Genomic DNA, 20,179 nt, shown 5'->3' on the forward strand with positions numbered 1-20,179 from the left:
TTACTGGAGGTGGCCTAAAGTGATGTTTGACTGTAACGGAAAGTACTCAGCCAAGGAGAGCTGAGTGGGTCTTTCAACTTCAGAAATAATGTGTTTCTTCCACAGATATTTGTGGAACGTCACATACTATATACAGCAATAGTACTAACACATAAAACTCCTGCTATGTGCTAGACACTGTGGATGGATAGATAAGTAGATATTGTAGATAATGTGTGTACACACACACACACACACACACACCCCTTTACAACAACCCCATGAAGTGAGTACAATAAAACTCTTCAGTAATCAGTCTAGGTACTAGGAGATAACCCTGTCCTCAGAAAGTATAATCTAATAAATAGCAGAGACAGGCATTAAAAATACACAATAAGCATATTTTTGGTAATTCTTTTACTTTTTTGCTTGTTTCTTTGAGACACAGTCTCACATTCTAGTTCAGCCTGGCCTTGAGCTCAATAGGTAGTCTACACTGCTCTCAAACTCACAGCAGTCCCTCTACCTCAGCCTCTCTAGTGCTGGGATTAGAAGCATGAAAGATAAAGTATAACCTTCTTAAAGGCAGTGGACCCCCTGAGTATTCTAGACCTGTTCTTCCAGGTTCATACCTTGCCATGGCCTGTGTCATGCTTTTTACACTGTACTGTTATACTATTTCACTATTTTTTACATTCCCTTGCCATTGCTTTTCTCTTAGGGCAAAGTATGTTGTACCACAAACCCTCCCTATCTTTGTGAGTAGCTCAGAAATCATGCCCTTTGCAAAAAGCTCTCAGTGACCCATCACATCCTTTTTTACCACTGTGTGTATATCTCCATTAGTAAGTTTACTTATCTCCTCATAATTGTGTAATTATGTGACCAAAAAATATTCACTTTTATATTCTAAGTGTCTAATAATAGTAGTCACTCAGTAAATGTTTTTAGGCAAATAAATAAATGGTTTGCCTTATGTTGGTCTTTCATATTCTGTACCTGTTATTTAACGTATTTTGATATGCCCCCATCATGAGATATTTAGATACACTGATTTAAGCACATACTCCATCTCAATAATTTGTACCTATATTGAGATGTTTACAAGGTCTTTGCTAGCTAGTGGGAACAGTGCCATCTATTGGCTGTTATCCAAATTGTTTCCACTATTGTGACTTGTACTCAAGACTGAGCATAGAGCATTACTGAGTTCATAAAAAGACACATTTATAAGAAACTTTTATATAAACTTACCCAGGAAAACTACCGCATACATGATGAATACACATGAAGTAGTTTAATATCCCAGCAAATGAGAACAAAGATTGTCCTGACATAGCATTAGAAAATGTGTACCCTCAGTATTTGGCTTTATTCATATCCCAGCCAATTCCTAAAGAAATTGTGATAGCTTTTATTGATTTATATAAAAATTACCTAAGGGGAAATACAAATGAACATTTGCTCTTATTCTTTAAAAAGAATTGATGGTTTGCAACTTAGGCATTTTACTTGCAAATACTTTTTAAACTTTTCATGAAACTGGATTTGGCTAGTGTCAAGAAGTGCCTGGCTAGTAGCTGCTTTCCCTGATGATGTACGGTGTTGCCACATTGTTTTATAAACGACGAAAAGATTTGAAATGAGGATGGGCCACCAAGATATGAGTAATCCTGGTATTGTTACCAGATTCAAGTTTCAGCAGTGACATGCTTTCCTTTAGTGTTAAAACAGCGTAATTCAAGGCAGGATGGGAGAGATACAATTTTAAAAATATTTTACTGTAGTTTAGTCATATGTGAACTTTCTTTAACGAAGAAAATGTCTTGTTACTTCCTGTTTACCTTATAGATGCTGATACTCGTATCATGTTGCTTAATGTGCATTTATGAAACTAGTTCTAAATTCCTAGTTACGGTACCTGCCTATACAACTGTAGAGTAACAATAATGAAATTACAGAAGCAGTAATACTGACACATCAAACTCCTGCTGTGTGCTAGACACTTTGGATGGATAGATAGATATTGTAGATAATGTGTACACACACACACACACACACACACACACACACACACACCCTTACAACAACCCCATGAAGTGAGTACAATAAAACTCTTCAGTAATCAATTCTAGGAGAAGAAAAATTCTACTTCAAAGATCATACTTATAACTTTTTGGATCCTACTTAAAAATTATGGAAACATTTTTAGTACTATTACTGTCTTCATTTTGTAGGTAAGGAGACTGAGGTATGAATAGCCAAGTGACTTGTTCTGCATTCTACAGCTAATAATCACCAACTCTCCAAGTGTAGCCTAGGCACTATAGGCTCCAGAGCCCATGCTTCTGGTGTATGGTTATCTTTCGAACAAATTTACTAACGTTACACATTGAAAGAAGATGCCAACATTTGCCAAGAAGACACAGCACCAAACCCAATTGGAACACGGTATGGCACTGAGGTCGCATGGAAGTACTAGATAGTAAGCTGAGTGTTTGTTGAATTATGTTAGTATTCTTTATTTAAAGAGAATAAAAAATAATAAAAAAAACATTAGAAATGATACAGAATTTCACAAAACAAGATGGTAGGAATTCACCAATGGTTGTTATAGTGCATATTGTTGTCTTCAAATTAGTTGTTCAGATTACTAGGTATAAGCACGCAAAATTGGTGAAAATAAATTTAAGCACTAACTGTTCCTTTCAGTAAACCAATGGAAATGAGTGATACAATTATCTTAGCTATCCTGTGTATATATATATCTCCTTCCCCTTATCCCAGTTGTGGTATTTTTATTCAGTGGAGTATTACTCAGCTATAAAAAGGATAAACTCTGGGCTTTTATAGGTAAATGGATGCAACTAGAGACCATACTCATAAGTGAAATAAATCAGACCCGCATGTGTAAACATCATGTTGTCTCTCTAAGAACGTGAAAGAGTAAATAAAATCCAAAATGTACAATAGCTATATTAGTATTGTTTGTAGAGTGTCACTTAAAAAATATTCTAAAACTTCTCACAGAACATGAGAATCGCTCTAGAACATATATAAGGGCTGTCTAGCTTCTTGGACTCCAAATGCAAAAATTATATTAGAGGTGATAGAGCCATTAATCCTCTGATATGTTACGTTTTGACAGTTTCATGGTAACACACAGGGACATAGGTGACATTTGAGCATTATGGGTGTAACATAGTATCTCTGTGCTCCAGGATTTTTCCTGCTATTTAGCTTGAGCCATTCTAAATGACCATGTTAAAACAGAACTCAACTGTATTGTAAAAGTGCTTCACAGGCATTTCCCCTTCCAGTTAAGGTTAATCTCAGTTGCCCACAAGTTCTGTAGCAGTTGTGAGGAGGCTTGCCTCATATGTGCTCTTAAACACAAATCTCAATAGTTTAAAAAGAAGCTCCTCGCTTCTCCTTTTTTAAATATCCTTTTGCCCCATACTACTGCTAATCCTAGGTGCTGCACATGTGCTAGATACTGTATTTCCCTATTGCCTAGGACATATGACTGATCTTCCTACAGGGATTTCTGTCAGACCTTGGGAAGAGTCTCTGTCTCTCTCTCTGACCCTGTTTGTGTGTCTGTCTCTCTGTCTCTCCCTCTCACTTCCTCTCTTCTCCTCTCCCTCTCTCTTCCCTCTCCCTCCCCTTTTCTTCTTCCTTCTTTTCCTCCCTCTCTCCTACCTTACATTCTGTTAATGGAAGAGGGACGACCTAAATATGAGTGCTTTTTAATCCCTGAGTGTACTTTTAGAATATTATGTTAAAAATAACATTGAGTTTTTATTTCTACCTCTCTCCTTTCCTGGGACTTGTAATATAAGCCTGGAAGGAGAGGAGGGTCTAGGGTGGGATACTGTATCAAAATAAACTGTAGTGATGGAGACATATTTGAATTTGGAAATGGCAAATTTGATAGCTACAGTATTGTTAGGAGGTTCAATTTACATATTTTAACTTGATCTTCCCTGGGGGATAAATTCTTCAGGTCACTTCTCAGTCTGATGGGCCTGAGGTTAACTAGGTATGCTCTGAAATGTGCAAACTTAACATAATTTAAAGTATTTTTTTCATGTGGGGTGGAATAGACCAAAACCTTCCACTTATTAGTGCAGAATAATTTTAATCAAGATAGTATTCTATTCTACTTAGTCATTAAAAATATATATTTTGCCTCAATATTTTCCCCTATGCAGCTAGATTTTTTTGTTGTATTCAAAAATTTGAAAAAAAACATTTATGATAAAATGGCTTTACTAAATAAGTGCACTACCTGCATGCATGTGTGTATCACTTTAAATGGTTTTTTTGTTTGTTTGTTTGTTTGTTTGTTTTTCCTCAGGATTGGGACCCTTTACAGGCTCAGGACTAAATAGGATAAGTTTGTGCTTTTTCAGGAAGTTTCTCTGTTCTGGGAATAACCTAATGCAGTGGTGGCAAACCTATGGCAGGTGTGCCTCAGCGGGCTGTGTGTGTCATTGAAAGCTCTAAAAGGTTTACCATCACCGACCTAGTCTGACAGCCGTATCTGAATATCAGGTTAAATGTACCTTTTATACTTTAATCTGTAATCTTCATACATAGGTTTATAGTTTGAAAAGACTAGTGTTTTGGTAAAAATTTTACCACATATTTAAAAATTTATATAGGAAGATTGTGAAGTTGCCTAAAATGACATTCTTGTTAGAAATACTGGCTTCTTTCTTGTTTGGAAAAGGAATCAGTTCTAGGATTTGTCTCAGTTTGCATAAAATTCTCTGATGCAGTCACTCAGGAGCCCAAAAGTATCACCGACTCAAGGAATTAGACCCTGTGTGTGTATTTATGTGTGTGTGTTACTGGAATCAAACTCAGAAAAATATATGAAGTACTAGTGCATATTTTCAAATAATTACGCTATAATTTGCATGGTTTAAATTTTATTGTAATATTCCATTTAAAATATTGCAATCACTTTGTATGTACTTTAGAAACAAAAGGAAAATAATCGCTGCTACCATTTTGATTCAGGGTTACTCCCATTTCAGTGTACTTCTTTCTAGTCTCATTTAAAACACAGTGTGAGTATTGTTATATATGAGTACTATCCTATTAAAGTTTTCGGAGGCATTGTAGGAAATGTATTTTGAGGAATAACTCTGGCATTACGGTGTCATCTTTACCACAGTCTACTTCAAGTTAATGCCGTAGCAGTGTTAGATTAACTAATGGTCAACGTGTAACACCCACCTGAACTGAATCAGTGGTGCTGGGTGTGGAAGGTCCACCTGGGGACTGTTGCCAACAGCATGAAAGGAGAACTGGAGGGGAAGATGGTGCTGCTGATTCTCCTGGAGAAGCGTGCCACACTGGTTTTCCTGATGTGAGTTCAGTTGTTCTCATCTTCAGAAGAGCTCAGGTCCTCACTGTTGATGAGGATAGCTGCAGTTCTCTTCAGGGGAGCTGTGGTCCTTACTGTGGGCTTCGCCTCCTGGCTCCAGCACAAATCCCTCAACCTGGAGGCACAGATCCTTCGTCCCACTGGCATAGACTTTCTAGTTTTCACCACTGACCTTTGGGCCTCCCCAGTACTGATTCTTGATACAGACTTGCATGAGACATTGTTGTGGACTCTAGGTCTCCAGTTAGACTTCTGGAGAACGTTGCTATGGGCTCTAGTTCTTTAGCTGGGCTTGTGCAGTGCATTGCCATAGGATTCAGGCCCTCAGCTGGATTCTTTGGGTCTCTAGTGCATGGACAGGTTTTTTGCACTCTTCTGCATTTGATTTTTTGGGTGACTATTATAAAATAATCCTATAAATTATGTGTCCTATAAATTATATTTATAATCACATAAATTATATTTCCTTGCAAACCCTGACTACAACAATAAGTTACTTCCAATAAAATATATGGACTTTATATATAGTTTACCTCTGTTCTCTTTCTTTTTGTACCATTGCTGTCATAAATCCTACACCTTTGTACATTATAAAGACAAGAATCTAGGATTATATTGGGTTCTCGGTCTTTAGCTGGACTTGTGCAGGACAAGTGAATATGTGAGTGACTATATAAAGAATTGAAGAGAAGAAAATAAAAACCCACACAGTGCCTTTTGTTTATTCACCCATTTACTATTCACAGTGTTCTTCATTCCTTCCTATAGTTCCAGATTACCATTTCACACTATTTTATTTTAGCCTAAAGGACTTGGTTCAGTACTTGCTAGTGTAGGTCCACTAGAATAAATTATTTCCTTTTGTTTCTATGTAAATGTTTATAGTTTGACTTTATTTTTTTAATACAGAATTGTTAATGGACAGAGATTTCTCCCTCAGCACTTTTTACCATTTTTTCTTCTTCTCTGCATTATTTCTGATGAAAAGTCAGCTATTAAATGATATTTGTATGAGTTGTGTGTGCCATGGTATTTTACACTAGCTGCTTTTCTCTTTTTGTCTTTGGCTATAAGAGATTTTACTCAGCTATATGAGTGTCTTGTTTTGCATTTGACTTCTTGAAGTTCATTGAGCTTTAGTGATTCATAAGTTAAAATTTTTCACCAAAGTTGATATTTTTGGTCATCAGTTCAGATTTGTTTTCTGCCCCTTACTATCACTTTGTCTTTTTCCCACTGTGATTTCAACAATATATATTAGGATATTTGATAGTATTCCCTAGCTTCTTCACTTCAATCAGTAGCTTTTCTAGATATCTGTGATGAACATGACTGCTTATAAGTCTTTGTATCTTAAATAGTAGCTTTATGCTAGAGTCTTCAAATGAAAATCCTCTATTAAAGGGTACAGACATTTTAATGTTCTTAATATATAGTGCTCTGTGCTTTTCTAGATGGTAGGCAATGTGGGATGCTTGAAAATTTTTAATATATCATTGTGTTGAATAGATACTACTATATCTCACTTAGAGTTATCTAACTAGTTCCTTGTTGGAGGTGGTCTTCACTTTTGTAAAGAATATTTTTGAAATCTAAATGATCATAGCTTTTTCATGTTTTAAGCATTATTTCTAGATTCCAAAATTGGAAATATTTTTTCAAAGAGTATAAGCCCTCTTAGTACTCTGTTCACATTGCTTTCTAGATTGTGTATTAGTTTTATAATATCATTAGCGATGTATGAGAGTTTTATTTCATTGGCCGGCATTAGCTGTCATTTACATTGTTCTTATTTGCATATTTTGAGAATAATGACAGAGATTCCTCCTAGAGAAATCTGAGGGAGCTTGACCCAGTGCCTTTTTCCTGTGTGAAATGTTGCATGATTTCAGTCTTTAAGAATTAGTGATTTTGTTACCAATTTACAAGAACTTTTTGGAATAAGCTGTTAAGTTTGGGTAAAATTTACTGCTAATCATTTTGTCACTGTGTTACCATTTTATTTTGGTATTGTGTTGCTGGATACTTCTGCGTAAATTTTATTTATTATATATATTTGGGGGTTGTATTGGTCAGTGTTTTTATCCCTGAGACAAAATACCCAACACCCACAACATAGAGGAGGAGACATTTATTGTGGCTTATGGTCTTAGATATCTCAGTCTCTCATCAGGTGGCTCCAGGGGAAAAACATGGCTGAAGGGTATGGTGAAGGAAAGCTGCTCAACTCAAAGCATAAGGCAGTCAGAGAGCTGGGGAAGAACCTAGAAGACAGTGATTAGGGGCCAGATACAGTCTCCACAGTCGTGTCCCCATGACCTGTTCCTTCCAACCTGGTACCATCTCATAAGAGCCTGTTCAGCTCATCAGTGTGTTCATAAGAGTTTCTTAAGCCGGTTAAGTTCACAATCCAGATTAAAAGGCATGCTGGTGCCAGCGATCAAGCCCAGGGTCTTGCACATGTGAAGCATGCAGTGTCTACATCTGCAGCCCTGAAACTGAATATTTTATATTAAAATCTGCCAGATTTTATCCTTTATGACTTGTATATTAGATATTGTGAAATAGGAAGAAAATGTTCAAATGGGGAGGGGAACAACAGAGGGAGGAGGAAAAAGGAAAGAAGGGAAATGTTAAAAAATGAGAAAAGAAGGAAAAAATAGAAACAAAGCTTTTGTAAATAGGGAAAGGAGAAGGGGTTGAAGGGATGGATAGGGGAATGGGGAAAAAAAGAATCAAGTTATATCATGTACAGGTATAAATTCCCTATGATGAATGTGATCATTATATCTAAAATGTACCAAGAAAATCTGATTGAAGAAAAAACTATATTATATACAGATGCTTACATACAGATATTATATACAGATGCTTGCTTAATGACCAAGTTCCATTCCCACGACCAGGTTGTTAAATTAATTGGTCACTAAACAAGGAATTGTATACCGTATGTACATTACACTATTCAAAGAAGTGCTCAAAGGAAACTCCAACTTGATGACTTCGCTTTTATTTGCACAACTCTTTCATGCAGTGCTGTAATGTATAAGAAAACATAAAGCTACAGTACTGTACTATACATAGTACAATTTTCCATTGCTTTTAAGCCCCAAAACTAAGCCCTTCCCCTAGATGAGTTCTTATTGTGTAGACTTGAATCAAATGAAATTGCCACTTTTATAGTTAAAAAAATTCAGTATCAGTATTTCATTTAGTCAAACTAGTGGGGTTTTTTGAAGTGTATTCGTTTACTTGTTGGAATATTTTATTTCTAATGGCCTAACACATAAAGAACAAAGTAAGTGCAAAAAACGATCTTGAATAAAATTACACGTGAGAAAGTAGCTGTCATTTTGATACAGTGGTCAATCTTTAACAAAGTGAAGTGGGAATTATTTACATGTTAAAGAATTTGAGGTTATCGTCCCCAAGTCAACATGATACGTATTATTTAGTTGCCCTTTTATAATGAGTATTTTTGAAGATGTGTAATGCTGCAATTTTGCTTATATGATTTTACTAGTGGGACAGTTTTCGTGAATGAAAGTAAGGCTTAATTTGCCTCATTTTTTAGGTTGTTATTGTTGGAGATGTCGGTTCCTTCCTGGTCCTCACTTTTTTTTTTCTGCCTGTCTTTTTGAGACAGGGTTTCACTATGCAGTTCAGGCTGGCCTTGAACTCACTTTGTACCCCACGCTGTCCTCAGACTTGCAACGATCCTCCTGCCTCAGCTTCCTGAGTGCTGGGATTACAGGCATGTGCCACCAGGATGGCTGGTCTTCACTTTTCTAAAATGTTTTTAAAATATCTAAATGGTCGTAGCTTTTTCATGTTAAACATTTTTTCTAGATCCCCACATTGGAAATACTTTCTCGAAGAGCATGAGTACAGGTGCTAGCGAAAAAAAAAAGCCCACACACAAAACCAGAGTTTACAATGAAAACTCAAGAAGTAATATATTCATTTTATATGTACATGTGTTATTATGTACATATAAATACATATAAAATACCTATATATATTACTTTAGGGGAGAACTGTAAATGAAACATGGCAGCCTACTTTGAGAAATGTTTTTGCCAATACTTTTTAATCTTTCTAAGGCAACCTATATATAGTTTTAGACTTTTCTTAAGCAGAGTTCATAAGATACAGTATCATGGCGAGATTTTTTGATTATACTAATGTCAATTAAAATATCAGAGTTTGATCATCAGTATCATTTTCACTTGATGCTTAAGCCAGTTGTTTGATTCCTGAGTCAAAAGCTAGTACATTTATTCACTATAAATTTTTAATTACGGATTTTTGTTTTTGCAAATCTGGATCTTTTTATATACATACATGCATAGTTTTTAGTCTTCTACAAATGTAACATTAGCATTTTCCTGTGTTATTTAATGTGTTTATAACATTTTGAAAATTGATTATTGTACTACTTCCATGATGAGGTTAAACCATAATTTATTTAATCATTCTCCTTCTGGGAATGCTTCTCTACTTTGAAAAACATTATGATAAGCACATTTGTATAGATAAGGAAATAAAGCTCTCAGATTATACAGTCAAGAGTAGAATGCAGTTCTTTTAATATCCAATCAGTGATTTACCTGTTGCCTCTTTTCCTCCCATATTAAACATTGGGCACATTTGAAATGTACTTTCTATGTAAATATCCTGTCTAGGAAATCTCATGGCCTGTCATTAGAATCAAATCAATTATTTCCTGCAACACTTATAATAATAGTACAGTATAAATAAATTTGTTGACCTTTTATGAATCTGTGTGATCATACACTTTGAATGCCGCGGTTCAGTCAGGTGGGTGCTTATGTTTTCCAGGAGCAGATAGGTTGGAAGAGACTTTCTAATACTGATAGCTCTTGTTGCTGAGCAGGGAGAAAGCATGCAGAAAGTAAAGTTTAAAGATCTTTTAGAGGCAAAGTGATGTGACTCTGTTAAAAGATAGAAATTGTAACTTGGAACAGAAGATTTTGTCAACAAAATTAAAACCTTATATGAAATCCATACAGCAAAGGCAAATAGACTGTTCCAGGCAATTTATTACTATGGAGAATACTATTTGCTTCCCAGCAGTTATAAGATGATACAAAGGGAGAGATGAAGAAGTTTAAGAAAACAGTAATAGAGAATGGATTTCTTGTAAATAACTCTTAAATTTTGCAAGAAACTTAAAAACAGAAAGTATTACTTTAGTCTGATTTTTAAAAGGATTATGAAATGGATTTATGTAATTGTTTAGAGTAATGTCTCATAGACCATCCTGAAAAGTTAATATTTATGGACTAAACTATGTACTGATATCTAAAATTGTGGTAGCAAAATAAAGAAGATCCTAAAGCAGAGATTTAGGACTAAATGCACTTTATCCTTCTGCATCACGACATACTGTTGTCCAACTTTACTGTAATCTAAATGCCATCCCTAAAAACATTAGTAAAATAACTCGTCTTACCTAGACTAATTTTAGTTTCTAAGAAGTCTAATATACAAATAATTGATGCATATATAAAGTCCCCCAATGGGGAACTGTGAGTAAAATTTCTATTTATAGTTTGTTGTTGCCTCCATTTTCTGTTTGCTTGATACTTCTAAGCTTGCATTAAAATAGCTGTACTTCCTCCATCTCCTTCCCTACCTTGGCTTTCCAGAGGAGCAGATATTGACTTCATCCTTTAAGCTTTTATATAAAGCCCCTTCCTTTCCAAATTTCCTTTCTTAACTTCTATTAAAAGTGGTTTGAGTATTGATGCTTCGCAGTTAGGACTGGAAATAAAGGAAACTGAAGAAGAGAGAGGGTACTTACTTTGAAAGAATAGAGAGATCGTCTATAGCATTTAAATACAGATTTTGAATATTTAGGGGCTGTAAAAACAGTCACTACTGTAACCAGTCAGGTGAGGAAAGAGAAGAATGGTGGAATTATAGTGTTCTTACAACTGAGGATCACTGAGGAGAAGTCCCGAGTACAGGGTTATGCAAGGGTGAAAGCAGAGGGAGGAAGACTAAGACATGACATGGGTGAGAAATAGTGAGAAGGCAAGTATTGTTGAAATGTTAGCTATGACCACGAAAATAACGGAAAGTAAGGGTATCACAGTAAGCAGAGAACATTAGGAATAGCTTTGAAAACTAAAGTGATATGTGTATGCTTAACTGTGGAAGCAATGGAGAATCAGTGAAACTTAAGGTATCAGTTTATTTAAAACCTTGCTTTGTGAAGATACCTTTAGCAGCTGCTTATAGAATTGAAAGGATAACTGGAAATGGTGCAGCTGCAGTTAGATCTGGAGTCAGTAGTAGTCTAGATCAGGGAATCTACTTTTTTTTATAAAGGGCCAAATGAATATTACAGGATTTATGGACCATGCAGTCTCTGCCACAGCTCTCAACTCTGCCACTTGGAACCATTGCTAATTTGTAAATGGTAAGAATTGCTGTGTTTGTGCAGTATATAAGCTGCACTCTTTAGTAGATAACAGAGTTGGATAATCAGTATGGGCTCTCAAATAGTCCCTCAAAGAAGCTATAATCCTGGCTTTAGTTTCACTTCTTTAGACCTCATCCATGAAATATGTCTATAAAATGACATTTTCTCTGGTTTTTAATAAAGAAAGTGGCTGTTAAACAGCTTTTGCTAACCCCTTAGTAAAAACATTTGATAAAACTCTTAAGATAAATTTGCTCTTGAGAATGGAATACATGTTCATTTTTTTCTTTTCTTAGTCTTTATTTAAACGGACTTAGTGGCAAGGTCTAGAGACAAGATAAATCTACTTTTGAACTATTTGTAATATTTCTAGCTTAGACCTTGATCCTAAAAGACAGAATTATAGTAACTGTTAAAATGAAATGTAGCTAGAAATATGATAAGTGCTGATATGTGTCTTGGTCATCATGATTGCATTAAAAAGCAGGATTCAACTGTGCACTACTTATTTTAAAAGTGTTCAAATATAAAAATACTAACAGGTAAAAATGGATGAAAAATACTAGGCTAAAATACACTGTTGTTAGGGTCTCCATCCCTCTCAAATTAATGTATAGATTTAGCACAATTCCATTCATGATCCTACTGTTGCTTGTGAGGATTTTTGTTTTAAGGAATTTAAGTCTTTTTTTTTTTTTTTTTTTTTTTTTTTCCCAGTACCGGGAACCGAACTCACAACCTTGCGCTTGCCAGGCAGGCGCTTTGCCGCTGAGCTAAATCCCCAGCCCCTTGTTTTAAGGAATTTATAAGCTTGGTCTAAGAAATGGGAATGCCAATGAGCTAAAAGACCAAATTTAGAAAAAGCAGAAAGAGACTTTACTTGATTTCAAGAGCTAATATAGTAATAAAGATACTGTGGTATTGGGATTGAGATTGACGTAAAGATGTCAACCAGAGAGCCTGTCTGTCTGTCGGTCTGTCTGCCTGCCTGCCTATCTACCTGTATATAGATTATGTAATGGTAGCCTTTTCCACAAATTATACTAGATCAATTGAAATACCATATACCAAAATAAAAGATTTTCAATGCATATCTTACACATACACAAAAATTACTTAAAACCATTTCATAGAATTGAATGTTAATAATGAACTATAAAACTTCTATGTGTAAATATAAAATCTTTATGAATTGGGATTGGACAAAGATTTCTTAGGTACAATACTAATGATTCAAAAAAGAAATTGATGGATGGGACTTCATCAAAACTTTGGTTGAGGACCAAGGATATATACCTCAGGTGCACAAGCACCTGCCTAGCCAAGCGCAAGGTCCTGAGTTTGATTTCCAGGACAAAAAAAAGTTGGTTGGATTTTGTGTATAAAATTTGCATGCCCTATATGGGATAAATTAATGTTGCTTTGATAAAAAAATTCTTAAAATTCAAGAAAACAGTCCAATAAAAACAGTAAAAAATTGGAATAGCGTTTTGTCAAGCAAGAGGTGTGGACAATTAATAAGCACATGAAAAGGTGCACAACACCATTAGTCATGAAGGAAATACAGATAAAAGCTACAGTCATTTGTAGTACTTTTATATGATAGTGTGGGGGAAATACCTGGAAATAATTAGAATATTGACAGATAAATGCATAAAGAAATTATGGTATATCTTTGCAATAGAATATTACCCAACAATAAAAGGCAACAAACTATTGATAGATACAGCATGGATAAATTTCAAAATAATAATGCTGAGTTCAAAAGTTAGATACTTTATGTGCAATTTATAGAGGTGCAGTTATACCTGAGAAAGCCATTAGATAAAATTTTGATAGAAATGACCAATATGCTTGTCACTATGATAGTGTAGACATTTAGCAAATAATAATTTCTTTTCATTATTTCCCTAAATATATATATTTATTTCTTATAAGATCCTTGAAATCAGAAATCTATTCATCTTTCTATCCTCAACTCATATACATCTTATAGACAACTCTAATACCTTATATGTAGAGGTGCTCATGAAGGTTTTTGAGGAAATGAAAGTTACAAATCTTGAATGTTGGAATATAATGTCAAGAAATTACAAGGGCCCAATAGTTCTGCAACCAGAATATCAGAATAGTGTCTCTGTCTCTTATCTCTGTCTCTGTTTCTGTCTCTCTGTACCACCCCTTAGATATAGAAGATCTGATGTATTTCTGTATTTATGGATTCTCTTCATTCAGGAGGTGCCTTGGTTGCTTTTCTCTTGCTGCTGAGACAGAATACCTGACACCCAGAGTTAAGGAAGAAAAGGTTTATTTAGCTCACAGTTTGTAGAGGTTTCATTCCATAATTAGCAGGCTCCAAAGCAGGATGGCACGGTGAGGGGCAACAGTTCAAGGTGACAGAAGACAGCAAAAGCATCAAGAGCAAAAAAGGAAGAGAACAAGCCTCTTTTCCTTCTTTATATTGTATGCAGGCTGCTTGCCCTAGGGCTGGTGTAGCACTCATACCATCTCCTAACCTCCTCTTGCACAGTCTCAGGATGGTTCACTCATACCAGCTCCTGCTCTTCTCTTGCACTGGCCCCGTGCTAAGTCACTTAAACTTCTAAACTTCTCAAATTGATGCAGTGAATCAACCATTACAACTTCCTGGAGCTTAAACAGCTGCTTTAGGGCATGTCCTCTATACCCTAGGAGTTACTTAGTTAAGCTTCTAAACTTCTCAAGTTGACACAGTGAATCAGCCGTAACAGGAGGTTTCAGTTTCCTTTTTCTAAGTAAATTAAGGATTACCATATATTTCTTTTGTATAAAGAGAACATATGATAGACAGTAGAAAATTGAGGACAGTATCCCAAAACTATGTAATCTAATCCTAATTTTGATTTTGTGAAATGTTCCTACTCTGATTTTGTTGACAAATTTGACTTCTTTCTTTAGCTTAGCCGCAATCTTTCTTTCAGTCTTCCTATTCTCTTGTTTTTAAAATAGTTATTAGCAGATGGAATGACTTTAGCTTCACCAACTTGCAGAATTTCCACAGTGGTGACCAAGAGTTCAGGAAACTGGATATATATATGGAGTAGAGGGTGAGCAAGTAGGTTAAACAGTTTACTGTGTAAGATGATTTATGTAAGGATAGGCTTCTCTTTGCATCTCTTTTTATAAAGCCATGGTTCAAAGGAGTGTACTGTTCTTAAACGTTTAAACTTTCAGCAGTATTTGAGAGTCTAGATGTATAATATATCAAGGTGTAAGGCTAAATAAGAATAGATGGAGATGCCGGGTGTGGTGGCGCACTCCTGTAATCCCAGCACTCAGGAGGCTGAGGCAGGAGGATCGTTGTGAGTTTGAGACCAGCCTGGGCTACAAAGTGAGCTCAAGGCCAGCCTGAACTGCATAGTGAGACCCTGTCTCAAAAAAGACAAAAAAAAATAAAAAAGAATAGATGGAGAAAGTCAAAGGAAAAATTACAGACATTGAGCATGATCATCTCTACATGCCATAATGAGGCTGACCTAACTTTTGGTTTAATATTAGAAACTTTTGGTTTTTGTTTTTGGTTTGTTTGTTTGTTTTTTTTTTTTTTTTGCTTTTGTTTTGTTTTATTTTTTCTTGAAAAAGGAATACTCATCTAAATGCAGGGCTCATGAATGCATAAAATAGTTACCCTTGGCCGCCAGGGGAAGGGAAGGGAAGGAAATAGGACATTTCTGGAGAAATGTAAGGGAATATGCTTATATCCTCTATTATATTTTGGTCATTTTTGTCTAATTATATGCTACAGTAAGTTACCAACTTAAGAACAAGTTCCATTATGGGAGAACATTCCTTTAAAGTCTGACAATGTGAGTCTTCACACCTTTGACACAGATATACCACGTACATTGCTCTGCGCTTCCCAGCATCCCCTCCACATCACCACTGCTTCTCCTCTTGCTTCCAGACACCCTGGGCTCTGACTGAGCACTGCACTACTGCTGTACACTATCGCACGGTGCAGTAAGCACACAGCAGCTGGACTGTGTCAGTGCCCGGTATACAGATGAGCTACTCCTGCGATTTGTTCCCATCTATGAATGTTTATAATCCCAAGACCATTTGTATCTGTGAAAGTTGGCTAGTAAAATGTTCATAAGATGGGGGCTCACTTAATAATTTTCCTTCAAACAACACAATTGTGATATGGTGCTCATAAATGTACTTAAAATTTTTAGAGAGATTGCATTCTATGCATTTGTACTTCATTATTTTCATACTTATTAAGTAAGGTGTAATTTCTGATTCTTAGTAACATTAATACCATTTACTAATTATACTGATCCTACAGTTTTATACATGCTAAAACTGTAGATATTTTGGGACTCAAGCCCCAAAGGTATTTTCATTCCAAGGCACTTAGTGTGATGAGACTTAACTAAAAATGCATTAGTATAAGATGTTTATTATTGTTTCTTCTTTCTCCTCAATCCTTTCTTTACAAGTAACTGTCGACAGTAGTCAGAATGTTGGCAGTGAATAAAGTCAGATCGCCTTCTGTAGATTCCCATATTTAACGGAGCTATTTTTTAGAGCAAGTAGATACGATGTACACAAGCAAATAGGACTCAGAGTGTTCCTGCCATCAGACTTCTGTGGTGCTTTCCCCCTTCTAAGACAAATGAAAGCCCAGAAACAGTATCTTAGGGTAGTCCTTGAGAAGGATTCAATGAGCAGGTGACTCAAGCCAAGAAGCCCATGAGAAAAAGATACTTGAAGATGAGCAAAAGTGAGAATGCAGTCTGCATATCCTGTCCAAGAAAAGTGTGTGAGCTGGGAATCTAAGCAAAGTAAAAGTATTCATAAAATACAGTTTACTTTTAAAAGTCTAGTCAGTCTAATATATTTATCCCTATAGTTGGAGCTCATCTCAGTATTTCTTAACATTTAGTAAGTCATTTCTGCATATGCAGATGTATTTAGAATAGAATCATATTCTGGACCCTTCTTATTATATCATAGATATTGTGGGAATAATTAGGAAAAATATATTTTCTCATTTTATTAGAGACAGTAAACATCAAGAATCTTTTTTTCTTCGTTTTGTGTTTGTTTTTGAGACAGGGTCTTGCTATGTAGTTCGGTCTAGCCTTGAACTCACTATGTAACCCAGACTAGCCTCGAACTCATGGTGATCCTTCTGCCTTAGCCTTCTGAGTGCTGGGATTTTAGATGTGCACCACCATGCCTAGCTGTGTCAAGATTTTTTCCTTCGAAAGTCACTGTATTTTTAAGATAGTGGTTATAAACAAGGGGAAGAATGGGACTACTGTGAAATATTTCATGAGGTAGAACACTTTACCAATATTGTTAATATTTTATAGGATGTTGGGTACCAAATTAATTTGGATACTTTTTTTTGTTTACATTATTTTTAATTGTTAAAAAAATTTCTCCTTGTGAAGTACAAAAACCTGTCCCATGTATTATATTAATGAAATGTCTTAAAATTTTTATTTCAAAGGACACTCACTGCTTTTAAGGACAGTGATATGTATACTTTCTAATTCTTAGCGTACTTGGAGCTGCTAGTCAGAGTATCACTTCTGTTTTGCCGTAATATTTATGTAATGTGGCATAAAATTTCAAGTTTGTACTATGTGTGGTAGGTAAATAGCAAATGTCACAAGCTGTTTGGCTCAGATTTGCACCGAGCTCTGAAAGTACATTCTGCACAGTGTTTGTCTTCATGATGACTTATGTTCTTGTGAAAATTAACCCATTTTGTAAGACTGCATGTCAATAGTCCCTTGGAACTGAGTGTCAGCTACTTCTTTTAGCCAGGATACAGTGGTCCCAATTTCCCACTCTCTGTGTTCCCTAATACTGATGTCAAAAGTCACTTCCTGTTTATCATCATAAGTGTGTTAAGTAGTTGTCACCTATAAGCATTTTAATTTATGATGGTTAGATTATATTCAGTGGATGTTACAATCTTCTGTTAACATTTGGCTGTGATATTTTTAATTCGTTCTCATATATTTTCAATACTTTATAAAGCATGCTTGCATAATTATCCCTCTAAAAACATAAGTACTCTGTTTTTGTTTATCAATTCCTCCTCTCATATCGTTTTTTCATTTTATCAACATAATATTTCTGAAGCGTGATTCCTCCTGTCCAGCCTTTCTGCTACTACTGTCACTTAGGCCCCCAGCTTCTCATTTGGACCTGTTTAATTGCCACTAACTGATCTCTTTGCCTCTAGTCACATTCTTTTTGCTTCATTCTCAGGTATGCTGCTAGAATGCTATGTCAAAGTGCAGGTCAGATCACATCATCCCTCTGTTTCAAGTTTTCACCTTCTGTGGCAGCTATTGACAAACTTTCTCTTAAAGGTTCGGATGGTCAGTTTAGATTTTGTTGATTGTAAGGTGTCTGCTACCAATACTCTGTTATTGAGTTGAGCTCAAAAGCTGCCATAGACAGTGTATAAACAAAGATCCTGGGTAAGTTCCAATAAATTACAAAACCAGCCTTCTGGGCCAGGGCTATAGTTTGTTAACCTCTGTTCTGTGATACTAAAGGCTCTCCCTGTCTTTTCACTTGTCTCATCTACCACTCTCTTCTTGTTTCTTAGTTTTTTTGGAAGCACCATTCAAATTCTTAAATTTCTTCTGAACATAGTGCATTCTTTCTATATTCAGTTATTTAAATCAAGTATTTTTTATCAATAGCAAAATATTCAAGTATATTGCATGTTAACTCTGAAATTATCATTTTTACTTTTTGTTTAGTTTACTCAGGTTACTTATCTAGTTTCTTCCTGGCATCTTTATAAATATGCAGGTAAGTACTGTCTTAGCTTCTGAGACTTAAAAAGATCGGTTTTTGATAAACCTTTCAGAAAAGTCATGACCTTGATACAATCCATGCTATAGTTTGGATACCATTAATAATACAGTCATCTGAAAATCTCAGAATGAGGTTTCTGGTGGGAAATAGTTTAGTTTCAACTTTTCAACCATACTGAATTAAGGTTCATTGAGAGAACAATTTTAGGACAGTTAGTGCAAACTAAAAAGTGTGTAAGTTACATTCTATTCTATCTTCTTCCCCATTACTCCTTTTAAATTAAATTAGAAAGGCAGGAAATATTTGGTTTTTGGGGTCTGACTTAGTAAGAGACTTCAAATTGCTACTGTAAATTCTAGTAGATCACTCACATTTTTCCACATACAAGGAAATAATTGCTTGAGAATGTGTTGTTAGAGGAGGGTTAGCTTTATTGTTCAATCAGCAGTTACTTACGTTATTACATAATAACATAATGGAATAATGTTGTATAGAAAACAAACTTCCATTAAAGAAAAGAACTTTAGGCTGGGGATATAGCTCAATGGCACAAGCACCTGCCTGGTAAGTGCAAGGTCCTGAATTTGATTCCCAGTACCCCCCCAAAAAAATTAAAGAAAAGAACTTTATTCATTCTTCAATCATATTTTTAATCATAGTTGTTGAAAAATATGATTTGACAATGGTAAGAGTAGATTAGTAGTATTATTGTGATGGAACTTCGTTAAGGTTTAGATGGTTGTTAATACTGACTGTGATAAAATTCTCTATTTTTTATGTATAATAATGAACTAATTTAAAGCTACATTTATTAGAACTGACCTATAAATGTTTTATGATTGATTTTTAGCCACCAGCAGAACAGGCCAAAGCCAGACTGCAACTAGTTCTTGAAGCTGCTGGTAAGTGTTGTCAAATGAAAGGTTGTAGCGTATTTATAGGTGAGTCAAAGAAAAAATTTATATTTTTATTAGTCCTTACAGATTTGTAAGATATGAATGATACCATATTACTTGAAGTATATATTATTACAGTATAATTCTAAATGGTCATTCTTTATATTTTTACTGGTAAAATTTGTATTTAAAACTTCTTTTGATGAATTCAGATTTATTGATTTTACCTCTTTTGGGCTGTACTTGGGAGGCATGTGTTCTTTGACTCAACCTATATGGTTTTCTTCCTATGTTTTCTTCTTTATACTTTTACATTTTGTATTGAAGAGTGAGACCCTTTGTTATTTTTTGTAGAAGGTATAGTAACTAGGTTAAGGTTTTCCTTGTTTTAGAGGAAGTGAGGTCAGTGTCAATAATAATTCCTTTAGTTATTCTGGAGTAACTCTTTGGGCTATATATTCTACATACCACCTAATCTTAAAATGCTGTAGGTTTTATTTCTGAGAGGTAAAATAATGATATGTCCTTGATTTTAGATATCATGTTCAGTTTCATGTAGGCACTAATTTACCTTTTATTTGTTTTTTTTTTGTTTTTTTTTTTTTTTTTTTTTTTTTTTTTTTT

The 20,179-nt window shown here is 35.1% G+C and overlaps 1 protein-coding gene across 1 annotated transcript in view; it reads left to right on the forward strand.

Moving 5' to 3' along the window:
- Positions 1-20,179, forward strand: part of Rsrc1 (arginine/serine-rich coiled-coil 1) — a 301,913-nt gene that overhangs the window by 176,372 nt on the left and 105,362 nt on the right. Inside the window, exon 6 of the mRNA XM_013518587.1 lies at positions 19,510-19,561. Coding sequence (XP_013374041.1) covers positions 19,510-19,561 — 52 coding nt within the window. The remainder of the gene's footprint in view (positions 1-19,509; positions 19,562-20,179) is intronic.

The sequence above is a fragment of the Chinchilla lanigera genome, unplaced genomic scaffold (assembly GCF_000276665.1).
Source record: "Chinchilla lanigera isolate Chin_1 unplaced genomic scaffold, ChiLan1.0 scaffold00047, whole genome shotgun sequence".
Taxonomy (NCBI): Eukaryota; Metazoa; Chordata; class Mammalia; order Rodentia; family Chinchillidae; genus Chinchilla; species Chinchilla lanigera.